The sequence below is a fragment of the Corythoichthys intestinalis genome, chromosome 7 (assembly GCF_030265065.1).
Source record: "Corythoichthys intestinalis isolate RoL2023-P3 chromosome 7, ASM3026506v1, whole genome shotgun sequence".
Lineage (NCBI taxonomy): Eukaryota > Metazoa > Chordata > Actinopteri > Syngnathiformes > Syngnathidae > Corythoichthys > Corythoichthys intestinalis.
In genome coordinates, this window is record NC_080401.1 from 50273411 (window position 1) to 50287719 (window position 14309).

At 36.8% G+C, this 14309-nt stretch overlaps 1 protein-coding gene across 4 annotated transcripts in view; it reads right to left on the reverse strand.

Moving 5' to 3' along the window:
* Positions 1-14309, reverse strand: part of tp63 (tumor protein p63) — a 99557-nt gene that overhangs the window by 62870 nt on the left and 22378 nt on the right. Inside the window, exon 1 of one of the 4 annotated variants that reach the window (XM_057841581.1) lies at positions 4256-4464. The exons of the other annotated variants lie outside the window; for them this stretch is intronic. Coding sequence (XP_057697564.1) covers positions 4256-4297 — 42 coding nt within the window. The 5' untranslated portion in view covers positions 4298-4464. Of the gene's footprint in view, positions 1-4255; positions 4465-14309 lie in introns of those variants that run through there. 4 annotated transcript variants of the gene reach the window in all.

The following is a 14309-nucleotide window of genomic DNA, read 5'->3' on the forward strand; positions in this document are numbered from 1 at the left end:
TGTCGGAATTCCAGCCTTTCCGGGGAAAAAAAAACAGTACGTCATCAAGGATTTGTTGTTTAATTGACTGGAAGTCAGGATAAAAAAAAAAGAAATCTCCTTGACTGAATTCCACCATAATGGCTGCTTAATAAGTGCCTTCGGAACATTCTAAAAACTTTGCTGACACGCTCAGCATCCCCCCCCCCCCTCCAAAAGGTCACCAAGTCCGTTTGACGCCAGAATCACTAACTTTGGAATCACTATTTAATTCATTGAATATGGATATGAATAAACTCTCACCTCAGAAACTTTCACTCAACAATACAATTACTGTATGTCAATATTTTATTTTAGAAATTCACTAAAACGTTCTTAATTTTTCCAATTTAATTTTTTTTATTTTAATTCATTGGTTGCCATTGACGGTGCTAGATGTCCAGCCCATTTTAGGACGTCTAGCGCCATCAACAGTAGCCATTGAGTTAATACAAGAAAAAAAAAAAATCATAACTCCAATTAATTTTGACGTTACATACGTTCTGATTTTCTCTAAATGCTGACAAAAAAAATCATAAACTTCCAGGGCTCCGCATGCAACACGTTAAGAATCCGACTTAGCCTGAGGCAGGCGTTAGCATTAGCGACTAGTGGATGCCTCATTAAAGGAGGTGGTGGTCTCGCCAGCAGGTGATTGTATCAACATCAACACACCATTAATGCAATTACCAGCCCCGGACGCTCACATTGTGTGCTTCTAAAGGGGCTCGCGAGGGCTTTGCAACACGACCCCCACCCCCGACTGACTCTGCGGTGGGGTTGAGCCGGACACCACTTAAAGACCCCCACCCGCTTTGCTTAACAACAGGTTGAAAGATAGTGACCCCCACACACACCTGCTAAATGCTACCTGCAATCTGAGAAGGCCAACACCCACCGCAGTAAGTCCAAAATGGTGGCTCAGAAGACCAAAACAATTCAAAGAAATAGCAAAATAACAACAAAACATTTACAAAACGTATACTTTTCTAGCCTAATAGCATTTAACTAACCAAATACTTTTTTAAAAAAAAACAATATCCGATCAAATTTGCAGCTTTTTTCTTGTTTTCCGTAAATATTCCAATCTGACTGTTATTAGCAAAAAAATTACTGATATACTTGGAAAACCCTCACCAAGACTTTTAATATGAGACGTGACTCGATGTGGTTTGGCGTAAAAAAGAAAATAACGTAAAATTTTTCGCAAATATGGTTTTATATTTCAGGATTGTAAGAAAGTATATCTAAAAAAAATATTGTGATATTTGTGATCAAATTTAAAAAGACATATGTTAGGAATGCCTCTGAGTCCAGCACGTGATCGGAAATCAGGTTCGATCACATCAGTTTCAGAAGATCGGAATCGGGTGTAGAAGAAGATTTAGTTATTGTTTTTTCATCTTTAAGGGCTGCAAAGGATGTCAAAACAATCAAAAAGGTATACAGTTATGTTTTGTACTACGCAACAATACAAAATATGTTATGCTAGCTGCCACTGGAAGCTAACGTTAAGTATCACGCAAGAGTGATAATGTTTGAAGTATGGAAACATTTTATACTTGAATATGCTTTTTTTTCCCTCTTGAATAAATTGCCGAAATATCTGATCGGTACTCGGCATTGGCAAATCCTCAAAATCAGGTGAGTCAGACTCAAAGTCGGGTGCAAAAATATGTGATCGGGACAACCCTAGAATCCATGTTAATTTTGAATTCCCAGAATATTGAAGTTACTAAATTACTTTCAGAACCAATTAATTTCGTAAGTAGATGTACCACTGTATATGCTTACAAAAATAAATTCAACAAATATCTGAGACACATTATTTAAACATGTATTGTTGAAATAAATTTAATTAAAAACCATAAAATCCTGAATTTTCCCAAACATCTAAAAAAAGAAAAAATCTAATAGAATATTAATATAGTGCTGCAACGATTAATCGATTAACTCGAGTATTTGATTAGAAAAAAAGATTCGAATTAAATTTTGCTGCTTCGAGTATTGGTTTAATTAAAGTGGCGTTGTAATGGTTTAATTTGAAAGTGTTGGCATTTAGTTTTATTGATTTGGGTGGATACACTGCCTTCTAGTCGGCATCATTTCACATGGCTGAATCCAGGTGCTCCCTGTGAAGACCAACATGAGCTAAGTTTTTGTTTGAGCTAAAGTTTTTTTATGCATTTGTAATTTAGTTTATAGGTATCTTTAGCCTATTTTTGTGGGAATATGTGTCTAAACCAAATTTGTTAAGATCATTGTTAAAAAGTGGACTTTTCTGTCTAAGTTAGCTGAATGTTCTTTTGTTGTACCTAGAGCCTCCTTTATTTATTTATTTTATACCGTTTGAGGCTCAGCTCAGGTAATTTAATTTTTCATGTTCCTTATCCGATTACTCGATTATTCGAACTAATGGTTCATCGATTAATCGACCATTAAAATAATTGATAGCTGCAGCCCTATATTAATATAAAAAATACATACAAAAATGTAACAAAAAATAAATTAAGAAAAACTATAAATATGGCATTATTTTAGGAGATTAAAGAAACTTCATTATTTACTTATTTATTTATAAATCCCCCTCAAACCACATTTGATGTAATCGAAAAAAATTCTGAATTTTTCCAATTAATTTTTAAAAAATCAAATAAAATATTAATATTGAAAAATGTAACATAAAAAAATTAATACGAAAAAAATTAAATATCAAAATTGCATTCATTATTTTATGAGATTAAAGAAAATACTTTATTTATTTATTCATAAATCCAATAAAAACATGTTGAAGTAGAATACATCTACCTCAAACCATATTTGATTCATTCATTCATTCATTCATTTTCGATTATAAATTTAAAAAATCCTGATTATTTTTCCAGTTTTTTAAAACATCTAATAAAATATTAGTATTAAAAGAAAATACATACAGAAATGTAACATAAACTAAATTAAGAAAAACTATTAAATATAAAAATTGCATTCATTATTTTAGGGGATTAAAGAAAGTTCTTTCTTTATTTATAAATCCAATAAACACCTGTTGTTGAAGTACAATAACTCCACCTCAAACCACATTTGATTATCTTCAAAAAAATCCCAAATATAATCATTTCCACTATTTTCACAATCCAATCCGGCTGATGCAAGACACTCCAAAACAACAGCCAAGGGAACGCCTACAACTGACTGTCAAAATTAAACGGTGGTTCTGTTGTCATCAATCACAGCGCTTTGCTTGCAGAACCAACCAACCCTGTTTTGCGTTCCATCGTCAGCAACTTTGGCGCGTTTTCACTTTTGCACCACCAAACACCCGATAGCACCAGATAAATCACAGCTTAGCAGAAGATTAAAAAACAAATTAAAAAAAAAAATGCTGTAATAACAATTCCAATTTTATTTATTGGATTGCAAGGGCTAGCAGGGACCTCCCACTCAAAATAAATTGCATGTCTATCGCCGTCAATGGCACCCAATGAGTTAATATGCAAGAGAGAGCGATCCACGAAAAATAACCCAGTCTATTTTAACATTTGTTTCCCTGCCCCTCAAATTTGGCCAAAAACAAACAAACAAAAAAATCATGTTTGTCAAATTTTTGTTTTGCTTCCCACCCCAAAAAAATTGAAGTTACAAAAGCAGTAGCCAGATTAAGTCAAGCAAAAACCTCAATTTTGGGACGGGGGAGGTGGTGGAATTCATCTGAAAATCTGTTCCCGAAACATAACTTGGAAGTTGTGGTTGATGTTGCCCAAAATAATGACACAAGAATCGATCAAAAATGACAAAAAGTTGCAGCTCGAGTCAAATTTATGCAGAAAAATAGAAGAATTGATTTCTGAAAAATGAATAGCTGACATACTTAACCAAGTGTAGAACAACATATACCGCAATTTTTGACTCTTTTAGAAACAATAATTTGGAGATATTTATGTGAACTCTCCACTCCAAAAATAGCAAAAACAAAAATCTGGCTGACAAACTGACAACTTCCACCTAGAATTTTCAACCAATATTCCTCCTCCAGATCTACAAAAACAAAACACCTCCAAAAACCGCTAAAGACTAATCGCGCGCGCGTCCAGATGTTTACATTCCATGGATCCCAACATTCCAATTCATTGACCATGCCATCAAATCCAACACCAAACACAAATAAATCCCTTCAATCAAAGTCAATCCTTCCAAATCCAACATTTGGACTTGATTTTTTTACCCTTCAAGTGCTCACCTCACTGTAGGGTGTACTGGTGCCCGTCTCCAGGTACAACATGTTGGCGCTGAGATTGAGCAGGGCGGCTGCTGTTTGCTCCACCGGCTCCAGGATTCCCCACTGAAAAATCTCGACTGGACGCGGGGCGCAAATGACACGAATTCGGTTTTCGGGAGTTAGACGGGATGCTTAGTTGGCGATGTGGACGGGCGGGTAAGACCAAAAGAAGAAGAAGAAGCTCCCACGGGATCCATGGGAGGCCTCTTATATACTAAGAAGGAGGTAGTGGTGGGGGGGTCCAAGGAAGGAGGGGTGTAAGGTCTACCTGTGAGCTACCTGAGTGCACGCCCAAGCCGGGAAGAAGAAAGAAACACGCTACTTAAGCAGTTTTGACAGAAAAACGGTAATTTGAAGGTAGTACATTGGATTTACAGTTTTTCTCCATTGCTTTGGTACATTTCCCAGATCAGACTTGCAACTCTCAAAACTACCTGTTCAATCCTTACAACATCACATCACTAGTGCACATCAAAAAATCAGTTTCTCATTCCTTTGAGCAAGTTGCAGATGTTTTTTGTGCATCCATGAAAATTGATGATTTTGTTCAATTTCCTGCTGTTTCCTACATTATCAGTTGCATCTGCCGTGATGGTCAAAATGTATTATCATGGGTCTCTACTGAATACTCTCACCAACCACAGCATCTAGTCATTACTTCATTGCATAAGCCGTTCCATGCCAAATGGATGAACATGTTGTCAGAATATGTCAACATTTGTGTGCTTATTTTTGAGCATTTTCATCACTTATTTTTAGGGCTGTCAAAATTATCGCGTTAACGCGCGGTAATTAATTTTTTTAATTAATCACGTTAAAATATTTGACGCAATTAACGCACATGTCCCGCTCAGACAGCATTCTGCCTTTTTGTAAGTTTTACAAAAAGGCTTTTTGTGCTGCAGCACAACAGCGAACGCTTGTGGTCGCTTTGCGACATGGTTTATTATTTTCTTCTTTTCTTCATTATGGCTGCACGACGTCTCGGGCTGATAATGTTGTGCTTATATGATCCTTGGACAAGATTTCTCCGTAAGTATGGTTGTTGTAAAGAATGTACATATTATGTTAGTAAGCGAAATGTTATATTTTTTGTATGAGACGCTTTTTGTTTATGTTTAGTGAACCTGTATAGCGTGCTAAGCTAACGTTGTTGCTAATGCAATGCTGTGTACTTTTTTGTTGTTTCACTACGGTCTAAAGAGGACAATGGTTTGAGGCTAATTTATTAATAAATCAGATGAAAAAGGAAGAAGTCTGATTATTAAGGCGTCGTTCACTAGCTGTCTAGCTTTGGAAAAAGTAGATGCTTCGGAGTGAGGACAGCATAGACAGATTTAAATGACAGTAGAGTGAAATGCCCACTACAGTCCTTATGTACCGTATGTTGAATGTACAGTGGGGAGAACAAGTATTTGATACAATGGATTTTCCCATTGGCAGTGTATCAAATACTTATTCTCCCCACTGTATATATCCATCTTGTGTCTTATCTTTCCATTCCAACAATTTATTTTACAGAATATATATAATTTACAGAAAAATATGGCATATTTTATAGATGGTTTGAATTGCGATTAATTACGATTAATTAATTTTTAAGGTGTAATTAACTCGATTAAAAATTTTAATCGTTTGACAGCCCTACTTATTTTACATAACTTACTTAAACCTGCCCAAATTTTTAAAATAGTTTGGGACAATGTGGGTTTCCATCACGTCAACATAATCAGGAAATGGTTTGCAGCCCAGAATAGTAATGACGTTGTTACCACTATACTCCCCATTCTTCAATCTCATAGAATATTTTTTCCACATGGAGATGGCAAGTGTATGATGGACTGTAATCTGATTACTTTCTTTCAGTAACGAGCAATCTAACGTGTTCATTTTTCCAAGCCAGTAATCTGATTAAAGTTAGTGTCCTCAGTGCCTGTGCATTACTATTTTGTTGTTGCCTCATACTGTATGTAGAATGAAGAATACTGTCATATACGAAGAGCATTTGAATAGAAAATACTGCTCTTGAGTTTGGGGATGACATCACATCTCATGTTTTTTCATCGGAAAAAAACGGGTCACGTGTATTACCATGCTGTGTGCGTGCTGCCAGCCACGGTGTAACGGTCACTTCTGTGATCCTCTTTATTCCTTAGGACATCCACCACACGGTGGCGCCTCTTTATGTTGTATGTTCACTTTCTTCTTCAGTTGCTACCTACTTTTTGGGGAGTCAAGTGTGACCATATGTGCGTGGTCCGTTGTACTCCCAAGTGACGAGTGGTTGAGCTGGATTTATTTATTTTTGTCTATTAAAAGTGCATAAGTGGACGTCTACTCCCTTTTTTTACCTTTTATGCACTCATCCTGCCCTGCCACGCGTTACAACGGCAGTCAACAACATAGCCTGGCTATCTATCAGGATGCTAACAGTAAAGGAGCCGGAGAGATACAACAAACGGCTAAATTTTCTCACAGCCATTACTTCACATATCCGTCCAGTAAAGATGACAAAAATATCTCCGTGCGTTGCAAACTCTGCGCTGGCTCAGAAAGACCACTAAAAACTCGACATCCAATTGAACAAGGAAGCACTTGGAATTAGAGCACAATGCAAAAAAACTCGAAACAAAGCTGACAGGTAACGAGACAGCCAGCACTTCTACAGTTTGTAGCCAGCCTTTATAATATGTGTAATTATGTACATTTTATAGTTAGAGTTTGTAATCATAGGCGGAGTTTTACATTTGTGGGACCGGCGGAAAAGCATTTTGAATACTCTGAAACAAAAGTCAAAAGTTTGGACACACTTAATCATTTTTGCGTTTTATATATTTTCATTGCTATTGTAAATTCTCATTGAAGACATCAAAACTATGAACGAACATGTGGAATGGCAAAAAAGGGAAATAACTGAAAACAGGTTTTGTATTCTACATTCTTCAAAGTATCCACCATTGAAACTAAATATCCATCTTGCCTCCTCTGGTGTAGTTTTGGCTAAGCAAATGATTTTGACCCATAATGAAAACTTTACGTTGTAAGATTTTTGTTCATTTCATTAATTGTTGTTGTTTGTTTCATTGCTTTATAACTTTTATAGACAACATTTTAACGGCTAGGTCTTTATTTCAAAGGGGAAGTTCAGAATTTTTTACATTAGGCTTAATCTTGGAGTTAGCGGGGGTTTAATTAGTCGTTGGAGTTGATTTAAACAAATTTCGTGCAGTTTGTTAGTTATTTGTTAGTTTTAGACCTCCGGAATGGCTAAGCTAGGGTGAGTCAATGGTGGTTGAAACGCTTAGTGTTTGTTGCCAAAAAGCTCAATCTTGGTCTCACACAAAAATACACACGGTCCCAGGCTTCAACTGGGACCATGTGCTTTGGTCAGATGAGACCAAGATTGAGCTTTTTGGCAACAAACACTCTAAGTGGGTCTGGCGTGCCACGAAAGATGTGACTGCTGAAAAGCACCTCATACCCACTGTGAAGTATGGGGGTGGGTCAGTGATGCTGTGGGGCTGTTTCGCTTCCAAAGGCTCTGGGAACCTTGTTAGGGTGCATGGCATCATGAATACTTTGAAATACCAGGACATTTTAGATCAAAATCTGCTGCCCTCTGCCCGAAAGCTGAAGATGGGTCGTCACTGGGTCTTTCAGCAAGACAATGACCCTAAACATATGGCCAAATCTACACAGAAATGGTTCACCAGACACAAAATCAAGCTCCTCCCATGGCCATCTTAGTCCCCAGACCTTGTTTTGTTGGCAAAAGGGGGTTGTACAAAGTATTAACATCAGGGGTGCTAATAATTGTGACACACATTATTTGATTTCAAATATTTTTTTCTTTATGTGGGATTTTTTCCCCACTAATGAATGCACTTGTATTGAAGGTTGGATTTTTTTGTTTTTTTCCATTAAGGTCCCATATTATTTGAATTTTAAAAAAAAAATAGAAGCTAAAAAACACATCTTTTTCAGGGGTGCCAATAATTATGGAGGGCACCGTACCTTGAATCCTCCACCAAATCACTCTTGAGACACTCCTGCCTGCTTGTATACATTAAAACCGTCGTCCTGTTTCCACCTAAATTTGGCGTTAGAACGCAGCATGTGTTTGAGTTTATCACTGTGACAGCCAACTCAACCTTCTGCCTGGGTCGGCCCCCTACGGGAAGGCATGGCACAAAGTCTGTGGGAGCTGTCTTGTCAACTGATGGTGAAGTCTATGGCAAAACTGCAGCAACTAGTACAGCACTGAGATTCATATCTCATCAATTCCCTTAATTTCTATCATTAATATCTGTGGTTATCATGAATAACTGTTGAGAGGATCAAAATACTGACTATTTTTACCGGCTAGCATTCAGAACGTGCTAAGGCGTCACGTGACCTCTAACCCCGGAGCGTCGACGGGGTCTGTCCGCGCCTCTGAAAAGGTGCGTCGTCTCCCCATCGCACCTTCTTCGCCCCCTGACTCACCACACAGCTGATCCCTGCCTTATCAGTTTGTAAAATCAGCTGTTTAAGGACCAGGATATAACGTTTCGTGGACCGCTACATTCCTGGGTGTTATTCTACCCTCTGTTTGCATCCCCAACACTCTAACACGGGTGGGTCGGGAGACAGACACACTGATCGATGAGAGATGGGAGCGCTTGTGTTAAAGTGTCGCCCTGCAGCAACAAGTGGGGAAAAAAAGAGGAATTTCAGATTAAACATAAAACCCTCCACCATACAAATAAGCTCCTCCGGGGCACTAAACATTGAGCTGACATTTAATGACTCAACACAGGCACACCTCAAGGAGGCTGGAGGGGGCGGGACTACAGTGGAGGGGGGGGGGGCATCATCACCACCACCACACAAATTTTCAAAAAAAATGAATGAATGATTAAATGAAAATAGTGAATTTGTAGTATGCTAACTCATTAGCTTGCATTGACGGCAATACAGTAGTGCTCCAATCCATTTTGACTGGGAGCTCAATCTAACTGAATCTTAAATGATATCTTAAATGATATAAAAATACACACATATACAGTACCTATTCTTTATCCTCTACAAAGAACAATTATTATAACAAACTAAAAATATGTAACATTTTGTGAGTGGCGGTGTGAGAAGGGGTGGGTGTCAGGTCATGGTCATCAATCATCAAGAGAGCACAGCCCCTCCTTGGGGGGAGACAGCATCACTCAGCTCCCCAAACCAAATTTATATTTGCGACGTTTCCCAGCCTGCAGCCTTCCTGCAAGCGTTGCAAAAATATTTCCTGAATGCAGAAGCAGAAAAGCTACACAGGTTGAAATAAATCCTAATGTCCAAAAGTTAATTTACAAGACTAACTTGTCCAAGAGATTTCAAAATTTAGAACATATATAAAGTTTGATGACTGGCCATAAAACATAAAACTGATATCACTACAGTTTTGAAAATTCAGCCCCTGAAGCCAGTTTTACGTAGCAACATGGAATTTGGTAGGAGTCTTTATCATGAGTAGAGGCTAAAAAATGTCTCAAGAAGCCACGCCCAGAAAGTCACAGGAAGTGAGTTCGATTGAACCATTCACATTGGTTTGCGAGGGGCCCAGTGGAATGTAAAAAAAAAAAAAAAAAATCAGCCCCCAAACTTCCCAAAGCCAGTTTGACTACACTGCATGAAAATTGGTAGGCATGTCTATCATGAGGAGACCTACACAAAACTTAAATAACTCATACCCAGAATGGCACAGTAAGTCAGCCTTTTTAGATTTGGTCAATTTTGCTTGCATTAGGCCTGGCATAATATACCCAAACCGCCGTATTGGCCCGAATATAAGATGGTGTTTTTTTGCACTGAAATAAGAAAAAAAAGAGGGTGTTGTTTTTATATTCGCGGTCTACACATTATACCCACTCAAAACGCTAGATGGCGCCAGATATCATTGAAGCGATGTTCTGTCATGACAGATCTCAGCTTCTCTTTTTAGTTTAACCAGTTTGCATTATTGTATTGCAGTGTTTTTCCTTATTCAGATTTGTTTCAAGATTACAGTTACATTTAGACTTCACTTTGGTGGTTAATGCAGTTTTGTTGTTTTATCACAATAGATTGGTATATTTACATTTCAAAAACCAGAAGCCATTCATTTACGAATGTGATTGCACTTTAGTTTACATATTTAAATGTTCAGATATTAAGATTTCAATAAGCCAAAACAACATGCTTTTTCTCTCAAATATATTGTTATAATCATTTGTTTCAGATGTAGTGTAATTATTTTCTGTATTATATCTATATATCTATATTGTATCTTTTGCTTATAGATGTTCATGACTTGGAGGTTTTTTTTCTTTGCTACTTGAGTTTAAAAAAATGCTGTAAAATTATACAAATATACAAAATATAATGTCAACTACACATTAATTCCTGGTTTTTCGCGGTTAATGGGGACCAGAACCGCAATAAGTGAAAAAACGTGAAGTAGTGCACCCCCCCTAAAAAAATGTTCTTGCCTCATCAGGCATCTGGGGGTGGTGGGGATGCGTTACGGTTGTCCTCACCAACCTTTAGGACACCTTATATGCATTATATAATGAGTTCAATTTTACAGGTGATTTAGATTGTCTTCCCGTATGTTGTAAGGATAGAACTGACCCTACCATAATTAAGTAAATTATGTTCAGACTTAATTTTACATTTACCCATTTTCACTTGCTGAATGCGCCAGTCCCCCCCCCCCAAACACACGTTTGATTGGCTGATGACTTGACCCACCCCCGACACACACATGCACGCTCACACTCACACAGCCCCGACAGAAATACACGTCGACAACATGCCGCCTCCTCCGCCCCCTTCGAAGAGGAGGGGTATTAGAAGTTGTTGTTTTTTTTGGCGAGCAGCAGCCACTGTAATACCGTATTGGCCCGAATATAAGACTATGTTTTTTGCATTGAAATAAGACTGAAAAAGAGGGGGTCGTCTTATATTCGCGGTCTAGACATTATACCCATTCATTACGCTAGATGGCGCCAGATATCATTGAAGCGATGTTCTGTCATGACAGATCTCAGCTCCTCTTTTTAGTTTAACCAGTTTGCATTATTGTATTGCAATGTTTTTCCTTATTCAGATTTGTTTCAAGATTACAGTTACATTTAGACTTCACTTTGATGGTTAATGCAATTATTGCAATTTTGTTGTTTTATCACAATAGATTGGTTTATTTACATTTCAAAAACCAGAAGCCATTCATTTACGAATGTGATTGCACTTTAGTTTACATATTTAAATGTTCAGATATTAAGATTTGAATGAGGCAAAACAACATGCTTTTTCTCTCAAATATATTGTTATAATCATTTGTTTCAGATGTACTGTAATTATTTTCTGTATAAAAATTAATTTGGTGTTCAAAAAGTCTTTTTTCAAACTTGAGTCTTGCAAAAGAGGGGGTCGACTTATAATCAGGGCCGTCTTATATTCGGGGCAATACGGTATGTACATTTAGAAAAAAACAGCATTTTTGGGCGAACAGAACATTTTTCCGGGCCGTTCGAAAAATTCCCTGGGTCGCGCGAAAATTCCGGTCTTTTTGATATTCGAACGGTGCCGTTCGGACTAATGGTTCGGGCTGTGCGGCGCGCCGAAAAAAACACGGACAATAAGATGTTCTTACTAAGAATAAAGTTGATGAATGTTATTATCTGGGTCTTTGCTATGCAACGCCCCATATAAAAATATATAAACTCAGCTGCCAAAGACAGTTTGACTGCATGAAAATTGGTTGGCATGTCTATTATCAGTTGACCTACAAAAAGGTATCAATAAGCCCTGCCAGGAGACTAGAGTTATCTGATACTATCGGGTAGCCGATAATATTGGCCGATAAAAGGATTTAAAAATAATAATGGATAATATCGCCATTGATTTTTCATTATTGGTTTTGGGCCAATATGCATTTTATAGTGAATGTAGAAAGCTCTGCCTTCGTACAAGGGCTGGTCACAGCTTAGCACAGCGGGTATGGTATTGACCAATAGATGTCTCCAAACTAAGATTTCTTATGTGAGCAGACCATTTGCAATTATTGTGCAAAACAATAAATGATTGAAAAATAATGTATTATAATATTATAATTATTAAGCATCACATATAACTAATGTGTTACCGAAAAGAAATAGTCACTAAGAAAAGTAATAAAATACAAAAGCATTTTAAAATGATATCGAATAATATCGACATTGGTTTTTCGATACTGGTTTTGGGCCAATATGCATGCTGACTTCATAGTGAATGTAGAAACCTTCTGCCATTGTACAAAAGCTGGTCACAGTTTAGTAAAGCAGTTATGCTTATTGACCAATAGATGTCTTGAAACTAAGATTTGTTATGTGAGCAGAACATTTGTTTTCATGGTGCAAAACAATAAATGATTGAAAAGTAATGAATTATTTACACATTACATATAACTAATGTATTACCAGAAAGAAATAGTCACTAAGAAATGTAATAAAATGCAAAAGCATTTTAAAATGATATTGGATAATATCAGCATTGGTTTTCCCATACAGGTTTTGGGCCAATATGCATGTTAACTTTATAGTGAATGTTAATTGTAAATTTAAATTACAATTTAGCGCTACAGTTATGCTTAATAGATGTCTCCAAACAAAGATTTGTTATGTGAGCAGACATTTGCATTCATAGTGGAAAACAATAAATGATTAAAAAATAATGAATTATAAACACATTACATATAACTAACGTGTTACCAGAAATCAATAGTCTCTACGAAAAGTAAAAAAATAAAAAAAAATCTTTGCAAAATCCCAGCAAAACGCTTCTTGGGAATTGTCATTGCATTGGCATGTCCTATGATTGGCTACCTGTATTTGTAATGCTTTAGTCACCCTCTAGCGGCTCTTTGGAGTAACAACTGTGAGCGTGATTTATTGGTGAATGATTTGTTTCATTTAATTATGGACATTTTGGCTGATTTCAATTCATATTATTCATACGGACATTAATCTTCTATAACGTCAGTTGAAGTTGTTCTCCTATTTTTCACAGAATGGTTTTCTTTTTGAAAAACCTTGAAGTTGTTACATTTATCATTATTAAAGCATCCGGTGGGGCATTACAATACAATTAGCAATAACACGTTAAGTGTATAGTTTTGATATCGGTATCGGATTTTGGTAGTTGGACAATATAGAGATACCGATTATTGGTTAAAAGTAAAGCTGTTCCGATCGATCGGGATGCGGATCGATCGGGTCCGATCACGTCATTTTCAAAGTATCGGAATCGGCAAAAAAATGATCGGACATGCCTTTTTTAATATATACACATATATATATTAATTAAATCGTTTTCTAATTGTATTTAACGTTACAGACAAAATGTCTTACACTCATCCAGAGTCTTTAGTTTTGGCTTAAAGTAGGGCTATCAAATTTATTGCGTTAACGGCGGGAATTAAATTTTAAAAAATTGATAACGTTAAAATATTTAACGCAATTAATGTATGCGCTGCACGATCCACCCATGCATTGTCACGTTCAATCTATAATGGCGCCGTTTTACCTATATATAGAGCTAATAGGCAGCGTAAAATGAGTAGAGTGAATTTTGACAGTCTTTGAAGCCTTTTTTTAATTTGCTAAAGCCTTAAAATCCCTCTCTCAACAATTACAAATATTGTGGGAAGCATTGTGGGGAAGAAAGATAGTAGATGATCTTTTTCTTAACACCCTATCATATTTCTCAACGCACAGAAGATATATCAATTGGTGCCACTACGCACAGTCATGGTTGCACTTCCCATCATGCATTTGGGCAGAACAGTTAAAGGCTACAGTATCATATACTGAAAGCTCAACAAATACACTAGATGGCAATATTTAGTCACGATATACAAAGTCACATTTATCCTTTAAGAATTACAAGTCTTTCTATCCGTGGATCCCTCTCACAGAAAGAATGTTAATAATGTAAATGCCATCTTGTTGAATTATTGTCATAA